Source organism: Camelus ferus, chromosome 19, assembly GCF_009834535.1.
Source record: "Camelus ferus isolate YT-003-E chromosome 19, BCGSAC_Cfer_1.0, whole genome shotgun sequence".
Lineage (NCBI taxonomy): Eukaryota > Metazoa > Chordata > Mammalia > Artiodactyla > Camelidae > Camelus > Camelus ferus.
The window spans coordinates 6,607,965-6,624,135 of NC_045714.1; the positions used below are offsets into that span (position 1 = coordinate 6,607,965).

At 46.6% G+C, this 16,171-nt stretch overlaps 1 protein-coding gene across 5 annotated transcripts in view; it reads right to left on the bottom strand.

The window, feature by feature from the left end:
• Window positions 1-16,171, bottom strand: part of NFATC2 (nuclear factor of activated T cells 2) — a 146,430-nt gene that overhangs the window by 107,361 nt on the left and 22,898 nt on the right. For 3 of the 5 annotated variants that reach the window (XM_032461383.1, XM_032461381.1, XM_032461382.1), the window contains exons 2-3: window positions 8,902-9,919; window positions 4,491-4,662 (exon numbers count right to left, since the gene is read on the bottom strand). In XM_032461383.1, coding sequence (XP_032317274.1) covers window positions 4,491-4,662; window positions 8,902-9,919 — 1,190 coding nt within the window. The remainder of the gene's footprint in view (window positions 1-4,490; window positions 4,663-8,901; window positions 9,920-16,171) is intronic. The other 2 variants (XM_032461384.1, XM_032461385.1) reach the window with 1 other exon arrangement.

A 16,171-nucleotide genomic window follows, 5' to 3' on the forward strand; every position in this document is an offset into this window, starting at 1 on the left:
TGAATCCAACAGACGAACTCCTAATCAGCTGTCACATCCTACCTTGGAGTCCAGGTGTCATCCCAGATTGCCCTTGTCCGGCTTCCCTGACCCACCCACAGCTCAGCAACGGTCACACCAAACCGTCCTGGCCCACTGTGCACATCCAGCGCCCCCTGAGCTTCAGCCTGTGTCCATCTCACCCGTCATTACATCACCAGCACCTAGCACAGTACCTGGCTCACAGCAGGGCCTTGACAAAATTTTCGCCAAATGAATGAATCACGAGATCTGAGAAGCATTTAAGGTTTGGAACAAACTTTCTTCCAAGACCAAGTGACATTCAAGAGAGAGAGAAAAAACAAAGAAAAACAGCCGAACATGATACATGCTTAAGATTTTAAACTTTATATTTAAAGAAAGAGAATGAAATGGTCATGTACTTATTTTATTTTCATATAAAGAGGAGCATAAAACCAGTAGGCATGCAAAAAAAAAAAAAAGTGAAGTTTTATAGTGTGGCAAAGAAAAAAGCGAGGGGTGGGGACCAGTCATCGAGAGGGGGAAAGGGAGCTGGGGTACGGCACAGAAATAGAAACAGATGGAGAGATAAAGAAAGAGGCAGAGATCAAGAGAGAAGCCCGCGGAGGCACTGAGGCCAGGTTCCAAACAGGGCTTCGCTGCTCTGCTGGGAATGAAAGGGCAGCCCTCCGCTTCAGAAGGGGTTTTCGCACCTACTTAAAGGTTAAGAGCCCTTGTCTGCATAAAGTTCCCTCTTCTCTTCACTTTTCAAAGTTTTTTTGAAAACTGACTTCCTAGGTTCAAAACCAGGGGTTAGCACGTTTCATTTTGAAGGGAACCCCATCTATTCAAATGACTTTTTTTTTAAGATGTCACTTTATGACTTTTGAGGATATGGCTACAAATTTTTAAGTCACACATTGGGTTTTCAAAGTTATGAGCATGAAGAGGGGGCGGATCCTTGGGAGCTGTTGGAAGGAGGGGCATGAACTTCCAGCACAGTATAGTGGGCACCGCACATGCCCGATCATCCCCTTCTCTGGAACTTTCCATGGCCCCAGCCCCTGATGAGTGGGTGAGCAGAGCTTGGTCCCGCACGTGGCCCAACTTCTCCAGCCAAGCTAACTGAACCAGTGGGTGGTACTCTTCCCAACCGGGGCCAACTAGAATCTCCCTGAGGATCAGGACTTGGGGCTCTAATGAGCTGGGGAGGGGGCCAGAATTGGGACAGCAGAGAAAATTGATAGGCAGGAGGTATGGGCATTTTTGCCCCAGGCTTTCTCTGCCTGGTGAGAATGAGGAGACACGGAAAGCTGATCTGCAGAGAGATGTGGAAGATGAGGAAAGTTGTGTAGCAGGCAAAGACAGACATCTGGATCCAAATCCCAGGTTCACCATTCCAGAGTTATGACCTTGAACAAGGTCCTTGACATCTCCCTGACCTAACTGTAACTCCCTGATAGGGTTTTTTTTGAGAATTAAGTACGTTAACACAGACAGCACTTGAACCAGGGTCTAAGGTCAGAGGTAAACACTCGCTAAGTGTTAACTATTGTTTGCATCGTCTTGCTAAACTGTAAATTCATGAGGGTGAGAGTTTCCAGCTGTTTCATTCACACTACATCCCAGAATCTAGAACCATGCCTGGTACACTGCAGTGCTCAACAAACATTTGTTGAATGATCAAAGAATGAAGATGTCATGCAGCCCCAAAAGGATAGACACCATGGACAGAACCCCCTAACTCTTCTCCTCATATATTTTTCCTGCCTTTCCCATCTCAGGATAAAAGCCAGACTCTCCCCGATGCCTACCCAAGCCCTGCATGCTCTCCCCCTACCCAACCCCTCTGGCCTTTCACAGTCTGGTTACATCCTTAAGTTCCTCTGACCAGTCTGCTTTCTTCTGCCTCTGGGCATTTGCACATGCTCTCCCCACTAGGCATCCTCAGCCCCAGTCTCTTCCTCAAGGAAATCTTAACAAAAAATCTTCCCCCATCTACACTGGCTCCTCCATCTTACATGCCTAGAGCCCCAGGTACTTTTCCCTCCTGCCACTTGCCACAATTTGCAATTTTATCATTTGCGTGATTACTTAGTCAGTGACTCTCTATCCCTGGACCATGATGAGCTCCCTGGAGAAGAAGACTGTAACTTCTGCTTTTATTTTTCATTGTATCTGAGCATCCAACTCAGTGTAAGGCAAAATGTAGGTGCTCAATGAACACTTACGGAATGAATCCACTTGTGGGATGAATTGACTGAGCAAAGAAATAAATCTTGGGCCATGACTTCTCAAGTCCGGGTTCTTCTTGAGTTGAATCTCCTAGCCTGATTTTATGCTACCGCAGTAGCCTCACATATAAATCCCCTTTCTCTAACCGGCTTGAATGAGTTTCGCTCTCCACCAAAATCAAAGGCTTTGACTCCAACATACACTAACACCACCCTCCAGGTCAGGAGGTTCCCATTCTAGAAGCCTCGATCAACAATGATATGAAGACTCTTTTCCAAAAAGGAATTTTCGAGCGTGACAGAGTAAATGGTAGCTGATCAGCCTGACCGCCATAAACAAGTAGAAAACGGGGCAAAAGAGTATGTCGCCTGTCTTCAGGCATGAGCTAGCAGGGACGTGAGACTGTGGACCACGAGGGAAAGGAAGCATAAGAGATGAGCCCATGTACGCTCCAGCTTTCTGCCTGGGGACAGCTTTCCCACCACACGCAGGGGGTGGAATTCAAGCAGAACCCAGCGGTCCTGCTGAGCTGGGGGTGCAGAGTTCAGAGTCCCAGACTCTGGAAGCAGCTGGATTCTGTGCGTGAGACATCAGAGAGGAGGGAGGTGATAGGCAAGCCCTCCAGGTCTTTGGCCAAGTGCTGGGCTGTGTAAGCCCAGAGGAAGGATGTGCAGAGTTTCCCAGAGAGAGGCTGCTATGGAGTAAAAGGGGGAACAGAGACCAGAGGTTGAGTGGGGTTGGCATATTGGTGGCAGCACTCCTATCAGAGAGAAGTAACCTCCCCACAAAGCATCCATGAAAGCTATGCCTTAAGGATAAGGTCACATCTTAGAGTAAGGGCTACTTTAGACCTGCCCTAACATGGTCCAAAACCAAGCCTCAACTAGATCCACAAAGGAAGGAGACTGAAGGCTAACTCTCTGAAGTGGAAGGGCATGGGAAACACTCTAACCCTAAGAAAGTATAAAATCCAGCCTACAAAAGTTCAAAGTGATCAGCCAGTAACTCAACTACCTTTAGAGGAAGATAAGAAAATCAAGAGTCTCCGCAATGTCCAGTATACACCGTCCGCACAATGTCGGTACACAGTCAACAATTACTACACGTGACTTGTTTTCAGTGAAAAGAAGCAACAAATAAACACAAATCCCAAGACGGCTGTGATGTTGGATTTAGAAAAAGCAACTGCCAGGATTTATAAGTTCCTAATATTATCATTAACATACTTAACCAGGTGTACACACTCAAAGCTGCCTGCAGTGATTTTCGGGTTTGGGGTTTGTATGTTTGTTTTGTGTCTGAACTGAACTCATGTCATGTAGCTTCTAATTAAGTAGTTTCAAGAGATGATAAAAAATTTGCATTTTTAACAACTACTCCGAAGGGTTTTGATGCACACTGCATCAGATTCTTATCATAGAATTCTCATCATAGAATGCTTTCACTTTAAGGCAAATACAAAAAAAAAAAAAAAAAGTTAAATTAATTTAAATGTATTAAAGGTCTGGTTAATTGAGTTGTTGGTGGGCACCAGTCAGCAGTTCCTGGTTAACCAGACTATACAATTAAGAGTATTTCAACTCTAATTATTTTGGGGGAAAAAAAAAACAGTTTTCTACTTATTTTGGGAAAAAAAAAAAAAAGCCTGAGGTTAAATCAAAAGCCACAGACATGAAAGATAACAAGAAAAAACAGGAGGAAATGCTCATGCTATAATATAAAGTAAAAAAAGAATTCAAAGTACAAACTACTATAACATCAAGTATATAAATGCACAGTGATAGACATTGTCATGTTTATGAATAGAAAAAAGGCGACAGGAAATCTATGAAAATGCTAATAATAGTTATTTTAGGTAGCATGACTAGGCATAGTTTTAACTTTTTCCTACTTTTCAATATATTGATTTTCCTCAATGGACTCTCATCTGAAATTTAAACACAAAATGATGGCTTCAGAAACCTTCAATGCAGGAACCTCTGCAAACCTCTAGCACTTCCTCAATCAGAAAGAGAAGGAAGAAGTAGCTTGAGCATGAACAGCATCCTTATCCAGCTCAGGAAGACTCTTTTCTCTGGCTTCTGAGTAGCTGCATTAGCTTCTGATACTAATTCAATCTCAAATTTTCCATCCCTCAGAGGAGTACGAGGCTAAGACACATAACTCAGCCTAATAAGCACCAGGCAGTAGCTTCAGAGAAGCGAATCAACCAGTGACAAATGGAGACACAAAAGGAAGAGAACTCAAGTCCATACCTGAACCACAGGATGGCCACCAGTCGGAGCTTTGACGGCCCCTCGGCTGCCCTCCGTCTCGTAGTGGGCCCGGTGATGTGGCTTGGGCTGCACCTCAATCCGCAGTTCATAAGAGCCTGACTGGTGGGAGAGTGGCCACTCAAGCGGAGGGAGGGATGCAGTCACTGGGATGCTGGAGGAGGAAACAGAATCGGTCATGTGTGCAGTAAGTCATAACCCATCAACCTGTACAATAAACATAAATGGCCCCTTTTCCAAAAATCATGTCCAATGGGCATATGATAAAATGGGGCTGTAGGGAGGCACACACTTCTCAGACACGATAGGTAGGGCTCGTCACAAAGCAGAGATCTTTTTCATTCTCTTTCTTTGCTTTCTTTTCCATCTGGATGAAGACAGTACGACTGACAACTCAATTTATGAAATAATTTCATGATATGTTAGTTGTAGCATGTTTCTAATTGTTGTAACTTCTTTTCCTCTTGGAATTTTGAAGAATATCACCTCCCATCTCTAAAAAAAACACCGCTTAGCTAGGATGCTTTTCTTTTCCAAAGGAGTGAATGTGGGAGAAGGAACACTGAAATAGAAATCAGGGGCCCCACTGTGTAACTAACTTGCCATGTGACAAGCATGCAACTTCATCTTTCTTATCCTCAGTCTCCTATAACCACAAATGGACCAGATGACATCCGAGAGCTGTTTTAGCTTTTATTTCTATGTCTGATGAATATCAATTAAAAGTAAATTTAGAGAGAGGCCATTCTCAGTCACAGTTATTACTTCTCGGGTCAAGTGTAGAACATCTAACCACAGAGAGGTCTGGTTTTGGTACAAGTGACCCAAACCACTCAGACTCCCTACAATTAAATGAGGAGTAAAGGTCAAGAACATAACTGGAGTTACACATCCAAGCTCAAGTCCCAGCTCCGCTTTTAACTACCTATGTGACTTTGAGCAAATGCCTTTATCTCCCTAGGCATTAGTTTCCTCAACTGTGAAATGCAGATATTGAGATCATATAAAGAGCTTAGCATAATAAGTGCTCCATAAGTATTAGCTATAATTATTTTTCCTGTAATATATTGTATATTTCAAGTAAAGAGTTACTTCCTGTAGACAATCTGACTACAGTATTAATGATATTAGATATGGATGCCTTTACATCTGAAGTTGTAAGATCTTTGAGGGCAGGCCATTAAGTTTCATTTTATCAGACAGTCTCAGCCCTACCCAGCACACACAACAGGTATGTGATATGAGGTTAGAATTATGTCATTGAAGAGCTGGCTGAGATCTTGAAGCTCTATCTAGACCATTCCTTCAGAGCCCCAGAGAAACTAAAGACATTTCCCCAAGATCACTGAGCAAGTCACAGCCAAGGCTCCAACTTAAGTCTCTCGACCCCTAGGCCAGTGCTCCATCCACATCTCTACACTGCCTCTTATCATACTAATTTATTTAAAATAGGTCCAAGAAAGTATCTCATTTATGGAATGAGTCTAGAGCAATGCCTAACATTTGATAGGATCTCAGTGAATACGCAGTGAGTGGGTGGATTAATGAATCAAAGGATAAATGAATATGAATGAATGAGCAGTTTTATTTCAAAGAACCCCTGTGTGTTCAAAGTAGCTTTGAAGTTACAAATGCATGAATTTGTGTCACTATGTCCTGGTTTTTCACATGCAGCAGAAAACATTAATCCAACCAAGATTTTCTTTCCCACTAAGCCCAGAGCTGCTAGAAGCTAACATTATTAATTGGACTTAATTAAGCATTTGCAATGAAGCCAATTCCCTCCCTTGTTTATGAAGCAACACCAAGGGGAGGATGGAGGGCGGTGGAGCCCCCATACTCCCCATCAGTGCCGGAGCCAAACTTGAACATATAATCCGACTTAAGACAATTACATCACTGTGCACGCAAACCTCCAGCCCTTTTTTCCAACCACATTACCTCGTGAAGCCCCTCCAACCCTGAAGGCTCAGGGTGTCCAAAGTGCCTTTATTTCTACCTTCTTACAGTTCCAAGCTGCCTTCAAGCTTCTGCCTACAACCAAGGTGCCACGTGTGTTAAACACTGTTACTCTCACCAGGTATGCAAGTTATCATTTTTTAAAGTTTGCAAAATAAGGCTCATTAAAAGAATCATCTTACCCCTGTGTTAATAACTTTGGAAGCATCAAAAACTTCAGTGAGGAGAAGATTCAGTGGAACATTCCAAAGTACCAACTTCTAATTTTGTTTGCTTCTGGAATACGTGTTTGACAACTTTGAAACACAACCTTAACACTTAGACCATTGGAGCCAATCTGAAGCACGGCGTTTGAATTACTCCCCCCTGTTGAGTCGCCCACACTCCCTGAGATAAATATCATCATGAGACTTCTCTGAATGCCCTATCCTCTCAATCTTACAGAAAATTCTTGCAAACATCTCACTGGCTGGCACAGACTGGCACTTGTTAGGGACTAAAGGACTCAAACTCATCAGAACCTCTCAGATCAAGCCACACAATGGAGAGGAAAGGACTGTATATACAATGAAGTCTCAGATAAGTGCCACACAATCCTATTTTGCATTAATGTACCCCCCCACTCCCAATCATTAAATAAGTCACTTTTGGGGCTCTGTAGCAGAAAGAACCAGGAGTCCCATATCCTAGCTGGGCGATGGGCACGTTACTCCAACTCTCTGAGCCCAGGCTTCCCCACCTGCACCAGGCCCTGGTCCTGATCAGCATTCCTAGGATGAGTCCATGAAACTTCAGTCTCAGAACTTCGTGGCCAAATGACTTTGAAATTGCTGCACTTTCTGCCACAGTTGGGTGTGGCCCCTGACACAAAGGCATCTGTGAAACTATTAAACCCAGAAACTCCTATTCTTCAGGGACACCGACTGACCTGTGATGGCACTAGTGCTGTCAGAACTCACTGCAGAGGAAACGTCAGACTGGAAGCTCCGTAGGGCCATCTTGGTCTGCTCTGGGGATAAGCCAGGCCCAGGGGACAGGCCCCTAAGTTACTCTCAACCCCACATCAGTCAAAATGGCTCTACATTATCTATTTTGACATTCAACATTTTATTTGAAAAAAAAAAAAAAAGGCTTCCATTTGGTAAAAGTAAGTAACACTTTGAAAACCACTGGGAGGATGGTAATAGCATAAGGCTTTGATTCTTCATCGAATAAAACAGAATAATATCTGCTCCTAACCTCCGTATGCCTCATTTTTCTTACCACCGAAATGAAGATAAATATAATAGCAAACCAGCTTTACGTGAGAACTTTAAATGAAGTAATGCTAGAGTACCTAGAACTGTGCCTGGCACACAGCAAGCATCCTTAAGTGTTGGTATCTTTACTGTAACACCTGTTAGGAGCTCAGCCTCCTAGCACACGGCTTGTCAATGAGGAAGCGACAAAGTGCTTCCTCTATAAAAGACAAGATGCCCTGATAACGATGACTGCTGCCCTTTCTGTAAGCTCCTACTCTCTGCAGGTTCCGGGCCAAGAGTTTGATAAACATCATCTCACCTAATCCTTGAAAAAAAAAAAAAAACCCACCATGAGGTAGGTATCATCATTATCCGCATCTCACAGGAATGAACCAAGGCCCAGAAAGGTGATCGGTGAGAACAGAGGTCCTGATTGATTAGCAAGGTCTGCCTTGGGCAGGGCATCCCAACGGTGCTCCATGAGAAAAGAGGGTCCTGTAAGATTAGTGATGTCTGTTACGGGCACCGCAGGATGGGAGCAGCGGACATGCCCACGATCACAGTCAGCGCGTGGTCAGAGCCAGGACTCAGATCCAGTCTTGAGGGACCCCAAGCCTGAATGCTGCTATCGACATGCATCTCTTCAGCTCACCAAGATTTTAAGCTTCTTGAGGATTATTGGCCTCCACATCACTGACTGCAGTACCAAGGCAGCCAGCAGATGCCAACAAACATCAATTCCTCTTAGAATAAAATAGCAAATTCCACGTGTTAAGGCTTGCTTTGTGCTTACCAAAATGTCAGCTCCATGAAGGCAGAATTTTTTTCCCATTTTGTTCACCACTGTCACCCCAACACCTATAACAGTGCCTGGCATATTTAATAAATACTTGCTAAATGAATGAATGAATGAGACAGGTGTCACCTGAGCAATCACATGCATCCTATGACTGCATCATCATAACCACACCCCTTAAGTCAGGTACACTTATACCCATTTTACAGATGGGAAAACTGTAGCTCAGAGAATTTTTTTTTTTCTGAGAATTTGGCTTTCTTTTCAAGGTCTCACAGCCAGTTAATGGAGAGCCAGGATTTAAAACCAACTCAGTCAACTCTGAATCCCATACTCTTAACCAGAAAGCCTCTTAAAACTAGACCATGCAGTAAGTCGTTTTCAAAGCCCGACTCACCTGCAGATGGGAATGGCAGGCACGAGCTGCTTGGGCCAAGTGGGCGGCACCAGCAAGATGGACTCGGGGGCTGAGTTCCTCCTCTCCTCCTGCTCGCAGGGCCCCAGGAACTCCACCGCTGGGTAGATGTGCCGGGGCAGGCCAGCCTTGGAGGGGGCAGCCGACACCGGCGACGGGTCGGGGCTGGTCTTCCACATCTTGGGGGGGATCCCACAGGGCGAGTCAGCGGCGAGGCTGTTCAGGGCATCCATGAGGACGGCAGAGCCAGCCGTCGGGGGGTACCCAGCGGGGGTGCCGTCGTCCCGGGGCTGTGGCGAGGGGCTCCGCGAGCGCTGGGGTGAGGCTCCGGGCAGCGGGGCAACCAAGGCCCCGGCGCACGAATGCCTCCGCTTGGCACCAGGCGATGAGGAGCGGGAGGCCGGACGGGGCACGGGCGAGTGGCGGCCCAGGCAGCTGTCCTCAGCGAGGCCGGTTCGAGGTGACATTATTGGCGAGGTTCTGGGGGAATAATGAGCAGGGATGTTTTGAAACTGGGGACACAGGTCGTCGGGCCCGCCGTTATTGGGCGAGACGCAGGGCGAGGTGTAGGGGGAGAAGGTGTCGGAAATGAAGCTGGCAGAGGAGCCGCTGCTAGCGGGGCTCAAGCAAAGCGGCTCGCGGTAGCCCTCGAAGCCGGGCACAGGCAGCGTGAACCTCGGGCTGGCGGCCACCACCCCTGGCAGGGGCGGCTGCTCCACCAGGAGGCCAGTGTCTCTCACACGGAAGGGCCCCCCTGCCTGCATCAGTTCGTGGGATGGAGTGATCTCGATCCGAGGGCTCAGGCCCGAGGCCCCTGTTGGCTTGGCCGCCGGGCTCAGAAAGTTCTGGGGCCCCACCCTATCCGGCTCTCCCAATCGGCTGGGGGGCTCGCCAGAGAGACTGGCTAGGGGGCTGTATGGCTTGAGGCCATAGTCCAGTACATCATCAGGGTATGCGAGTCCGGAGGGTGGGCTGGCGACCTTATGTGCATTCGGTTCTTCTGGAAAGAGAAGGGGGGAGGGAGGGGTCTTTTAAGCCTCTAAAACAGAACTCCCGATGCAGAGCAATCACAGATTGGGTTTTGTCTCATTTGTTTTTTAAATCCCCACCATTCCAAACCCCAAGCTAGAAACTCCTCCCTTCACAGAAGGAAACAGAGGCCACTTCATCCCGGATTCCTTGAACAGAGAGATCAAAGCGCAAAGACTTATTGCAGGGGCACGTGCACAGCTGGTCCGAGCCATGCAGCGTCAGCCAGAGACCTGGGTGACCGGCTGGGCTAATGGCTTCCAAACTTTTGTTTCTGTTTCAAGAAGAAATGCATTTCATTTCACAATTCGGTTCGCACCGTCATACTCATTGGCAACTGAAACAAAAGTTTCACAAAACAATACTTACCCTGCAACATATGATGTACTCTTATCTATCCTCCTGCCTGGAGTTATTTTGTTTCAATGCTGGTCATAACTCATTCAACAGATTTCCTGTCCCACCAGTGGGTCATGACTCACAGTTTGAAAAACACCGATCTAGGCCCATCTGATCATTGCACGTGTACGATGCAGCTATGGGACGCAGAGGGGGACTGCACCAGCTCTGGGGACCATCGAGCTCTGGGTTCAGATCCCACATGTTTATGCCCACATGAAAAAAGTGGCTTAATTTCGAAGCAGGACTCCTGAGTCACATCTCATCATGTGCCATTTTACAGATGAAGAAACTGAGCTCCAGGGAGGGGAAGAGATTCACCCAATACAGAATGAACAGGATAGAAATTCCACAGACACGCCACTTGGCCCCCAAAAGCCAGAGCCATGGCTATATGGAGCCTCCCAAACTATTAAAATCAGTGGATACAGAATGACCTAATTTCTTCTCTAATTGTGGCCGCCTAGCTCAGGCTTCTGCTGCCACCTCAAAAGCACCCACAGCTGGGGAGTGAAATGAGGGAACTAGCTATCTGTTCCCACCACCCTTCACCGCGCTCCTCCTTCAAGCTCCCCAGTTCAGTGGAGGCCCCTCCATCCTCTGTCTTAACTTAGAGGTCAGGCTTGACACCTCCCTCTCATGCCCTTATGTCTGATCCACCAGCAAAGCTTCACCACTCTATTAAAATGTAAAACAAATTCAGGTGTCGCCCCCTCCTGCCATCCCCTCCCACTTGGACGGTTGCAGTCACTCCCTCCCTGGCCTCCCCATTTCTACCCGCACCCTCTACGGTCTGTTCTCCATGCAGCTGTCTAATGAAATGTCCATTGTAAAGTGAAATCTGCTTTAAAGGCTTCCCCAGATGTCCCAGGACAGTCCTTAACACACTTGCCCCTGGCCCCACTCTCCCCACTTTTTCCCAAGCTGATTCAGCACCAGCCCCGCTGACATCTTCACTATTCTTCAAGCAGCTCCTGCTTCAGGGTTCTTGCATGTGACGTTCCCTCTGTCCCGAAACTCTCCCCCGAAGATCTTCACCCGGCTGCTTCCCTTAATTCCTTCACATGCCAGCTCAGTCTGCCCCTCCTTGGACAGGCCCAAAAGGATCGTCTCCACCCCATTTCCCTGCCATCTTTTCTCCACTGACACCTGTTACAACCAGCTCATATCACATCATATATTGTCTGTTTGGGGCATCACATCCTGCTAGATCAGGGGCAGGCAAACTATAGCTCATGGACGAAATTTGGCCCACAAGTTACGTTTGTAAATAAAGTTTTATTGGAACAAAGCCACTCGTATTTGTTTACATATGGCCTATTGCTTGCTTCCACACTCTTAACAGCAGAGTTGGCAGTTGTGCACAGACGACCCTCAATTTCTTTGGTGCCCTTTCTGGTCTATCCTGGGGTAAGTGCTGTCTGGTTTAGCTGAGCTTATCTCATAGGGGTCAGATGGTGCCCTACCCCGCGTAAGAGCCCAGAAATGGCTTTCCACAGCTCTTAGGGCAAAGATAAATTCAACTAGACCAGGCAGGTCAGACCCCTGACCGCCCCTCTAGCCTTGCCTCTCTCTGCCCTCTCCTCTCTCTCTCTGGACTCCAGCCAAACTGCCTGTTTTTCTCCTATTAGAAGGCACCAAACTCCTTTCTGCCCCAGGACCTTTGCACTTGCTGTGCCTGCTGCCTCAAGAGTTCCTCCCCACCCCCATTCAGACCTCTTCTCTCTAAAGCCACTCCTCTCCAGCTTGGCCGAAGTATCACGTGCTCCCACAAGCCTTTCTGACCTTGACGAGCTCAGACCCACTCACACTTCCCTGTTCGGCTCCATTGCACTTCTCACAATAGCAACCAAGTAATTCTGCAGTTATTTGTTTATTGTCTCTCTCTCCCCCAACTTCCAGCCCCACCCCCATCAATCAGTCAATTCCATGAGGATTCTCTCACCCCCACCAACTGTATTCCTAGCACCTGAAAAGGACCTGCCACAAAGTAGGCCCTCAAAAAGCATCTGTCAGTCGGCTGAATAAATTAATAAAGCTAGTTTAGAAAAGTCTGTGTGAAATATTTAAACTACTTCTCAAAGATGCTAACATCCAAACCAAAAGGTGGAAAGATATAACCTCAAGAGAGGGTGATTTGGTAATATCTATCAAAATTCCAAATGCACGCATCCTTGGAACCCAGCAGTGTCGCTTTTAGAAATTTATCCTGCAGATAGCCCCTCATGTGTGCAAAATGAGTGTGTATAAATGTAGTTAGTCCAGCCCTGTTCATAATCCCAAAAGCCTGGAAGCAACCTACTGCCCATCAGCTGGGAATGTGTTAAATTTTGTTGTAAATAAAATGGGGTATAATATAGCTATAAAAAGGGTTGAAAAAGTTCTTTTTGCATTGATATAGAATGATGACAAGATAGTGTTAAAGATGCAGACAGTTTGCATAGTATAAAAACAGAGGGTAAGAGAGTGTGTATACACACACACACAATGCTGATGGATGCACAGGCCTTCTCTGGGAGTTACAGGTCACAGTGACGTCCTCCAGGGAGGACTAAGTAATTAGAGGCAGTGACAGGGCAGAAAAGAGACTCTGATTTCTGTATTATGTAGATATGGAAACATAATTTCCAAAGACACATGTTATTTCACTTTAAAGGTGGGGGGGGGTGCCATAACATGAGATAAAGAAATGACACCCCAGTTTAGGAAGCAGGAAATTGAGTTGTCATCCTACTCTGCCACTGAGTACCTTGGAAAAGTCCCCCACCCACTCGAAGTCAAGACCGCCTCATGTATAACAGGATGGCGTTAAACCAGATCAGTCCCCTTGGTTGCTTCTGGCTCTGAAATCTTTCATTTTTCTAGCTCGACTCTGTAGGGCCCAGGGTTCTCGTGAAGCTACAGTTCAACATAAACGTGTTTTTGCACTTGAGCGCGCACCCACAAACACACATCTTTCCCTCAGGTAGCAGCATAGAGTTTTTAATCTAGAAAGAAATCAACATCAAGTCCGTGTCTGACGGCATTCTGCTAATTCACTGCCCTGTGCACTAGCAAAACAAAACCCAAAACGCCTCTTAGCAAAAATTCCGGCCTTATCAGAAAAACTGCATTACATCTTATCAGAAGCACCCCTTTCGGGGCTGACGTGAACTGTCACAGAAACTCCGGCCCTAGACACACACACACACCACGCACACTCCTGGGCAGCGCTGAAAAAGAGAAAGGACAGTTTGCTGAGCAAAAAGCCTTTAAAGCCTTTGCCTTGGTTTTAATTAATCCAAGCAGCATTGTTTCTTCTTCTTTTCTCTCCCCAAGATTTTGAAAGTTTAACCACAAGCAGGGAATATGGAGGTAATTTATAATTATTTAATTCTCAGTCCCCTGGGTATTTGACAGTAAATCTCACAGACAAAAGACTCATCATTAGGGTATTTCTTTAAGTAGCTAGGATTCTCTGCTTTTCTTCCCAAAGAACTGCCATCCTCGCAGACGACTCCCTTACAGCCCTTGCCGTGGGCACAGCACTGGGAGAAGTTAGCTCCATCTCAGAAGCACCAGCTTCTCTCCGAAAGGGCTCCAAAAAGCTTGCTTTTCTTACCACTTGCATGATCTTTGCTATATTCATGTACCACCCATAAATATTATTTACTTAATATTTCTATTTAAATGTATTCGCATATTACCTTAATTTTTTTTAAAAGGAAACTTCACACCGCTGCCACAGATGGAAAATCAGTGTCACCTCCATAAATAGAAGGTAGGGTAAAAATACAATAAAAATAAAAGTTACTAAATTCAAGCGAGACACTGTTGCCGGCCAAAGGCTCTGAGCCTGAGGCCCACGTTTTTCCTCTTCAGTGCTCTTGCCTTAGATAATTTATACATACAGATAATTTATACATCCAGGTTTTGAGGATAGAGTTCAGTGAGCTTTGCCAAATGTTCTACCCCCTTGTCACCACCACCATAATGAAGACGCAGGTCATTTCCACAATCCCAGAAAGTCTACTTTTTTAAAGCTGGAGGTGGGGGGAGGAACAGCAAGTGTCAGGAAGAAAGGCGTTGAAGACATAGTAGCACCTGCGACTCCACTCCTCCCGACCAGATTACAGAGAAGCACCACAAGGCAGGTGGCTCTCATTACATGCGATGTCCTCATTGGTGGGCCCCGTAAAACCATCCCACTTGCCATGGGAGGTACCTGGCCCACACTCGAGCCAGCAGTATCCAGAAAGAGGCCGAAGGTGGAAGGAGAGAGGGAGGAGTCAGAGGTTGCAGGCTCTAGGTCCTCTGTGCCCCCATGCTTCTGCACATGCTTGCCCCAGAACTCCCTTCCATCCCTCCTGTCCTGCACACAGCGGCCCACAAGACTACTGGGAGCATCAGTCTATGAGTCAAACCTGAATCGATTCAGAAATGAGACATCTGGCCACTGTCAGCCCTCCCAGGTCAGTCATCTCCACAGCAGACATCTGAAAGTTCTAGTTTTCATCACCTCTTCCCTCATCAAGTTCCCAGGTATTTACCCCAACCTCTAGACCCCGGAATATGTGGGGAGCTCTCTGGCCACCCTCAGAAACCGCAAGACAAGGTTGCCGGGGAGGCCACTCCAGCCTTGCCTCAGCGAGGCGTCTGCACTGAGATCCGGGCCTCAGTTAACACAGTTAAGGGCCCCCAGCCCCGCTGCCTCGCCCCCCACCCCCGGCTGTGTGACCTGGGGGACCACTGAGCCCTCGCGTACAACGCGGTGCTGAGATTGGCAACAGTGCCCACCTGCTGTCTCACCTAATCCAGATGGAGCCCAAAACACATGAAATAAACACTCAATCAATGGGCCTATCAGCACATTAGTATTATTATGGAAAGAATGATCTTTTAAGTGAAGACTGTCCCCTTTCTCTGCTTTCTTGCCTTATTTTACAACTTGAAAGTATAACATCCACTAGCCCCCAGTGCCTTCAAAAGCATTAAAAAAAGAAAAAGGGAAGAGATTTTTATAAAAATGAAACGTATCGGTCAGCACTTTGAGAATTCTCTTTTTCTGCTCGTCTTCAGAAAATATGTGAAGTAGGTAAAGAATGCCTCCAACACGCCTTCCACTCCATGCTTTGTACTCTTTTTCTCCTGGCTGCCTGGGAGCTGATCAACTAGATCTTACTGAAGTGTTACTGACACAATGAGCTAGTTGCAATAACAAAACTCATTCTAGCTAACACGTCTCTACCGTTTACATTAAACCAAGAACCACAGTATACGCGTTCAACATGCAGTAATGTTTGCCTGACAAGCACCCTACAATGCAGGTGATAGTTTCTCATTTTATACATGGGAAAAGTAAGGCTCAGAGAGGGTGGTTAATTTACCCAAGGTCACACAGCTTCTACATGGCCTCCACCCCACAACCATCACTCCACCCTGCTTCTCACAAGAGGGTACTTCCTGCATGGTGACACCTTAACCCGAACACACAGAAAGGAGGTACCCCCAGGATAAAAACTGCTCTGGAGCCTCAGGAGGTAGGCTGCCCCGACAACCAAAGACACGGACTCCTGTCTTCTGGACTATTCACAGTCCCTCCATTTGCCCCAGGATTGAGTCAACGATTATTTTAAAAATCCCACTCAGGCCACACAAAGGTCCCTGCCAGCGCCTGGCCTCCTGGAGCCTCTGGCTCACCCTCAGGGACACGCGGCCAAGTCTGAGGCAGCTGTCTGTGCCAACCCACCAGCCAACAGATCGCTTCTGAAAAAAGGAACAGCGAGAGAACATCTTCTCCACCTAGAACTACAGGCGGGCAGAATTTTCAGGAAGCAGAATAGAA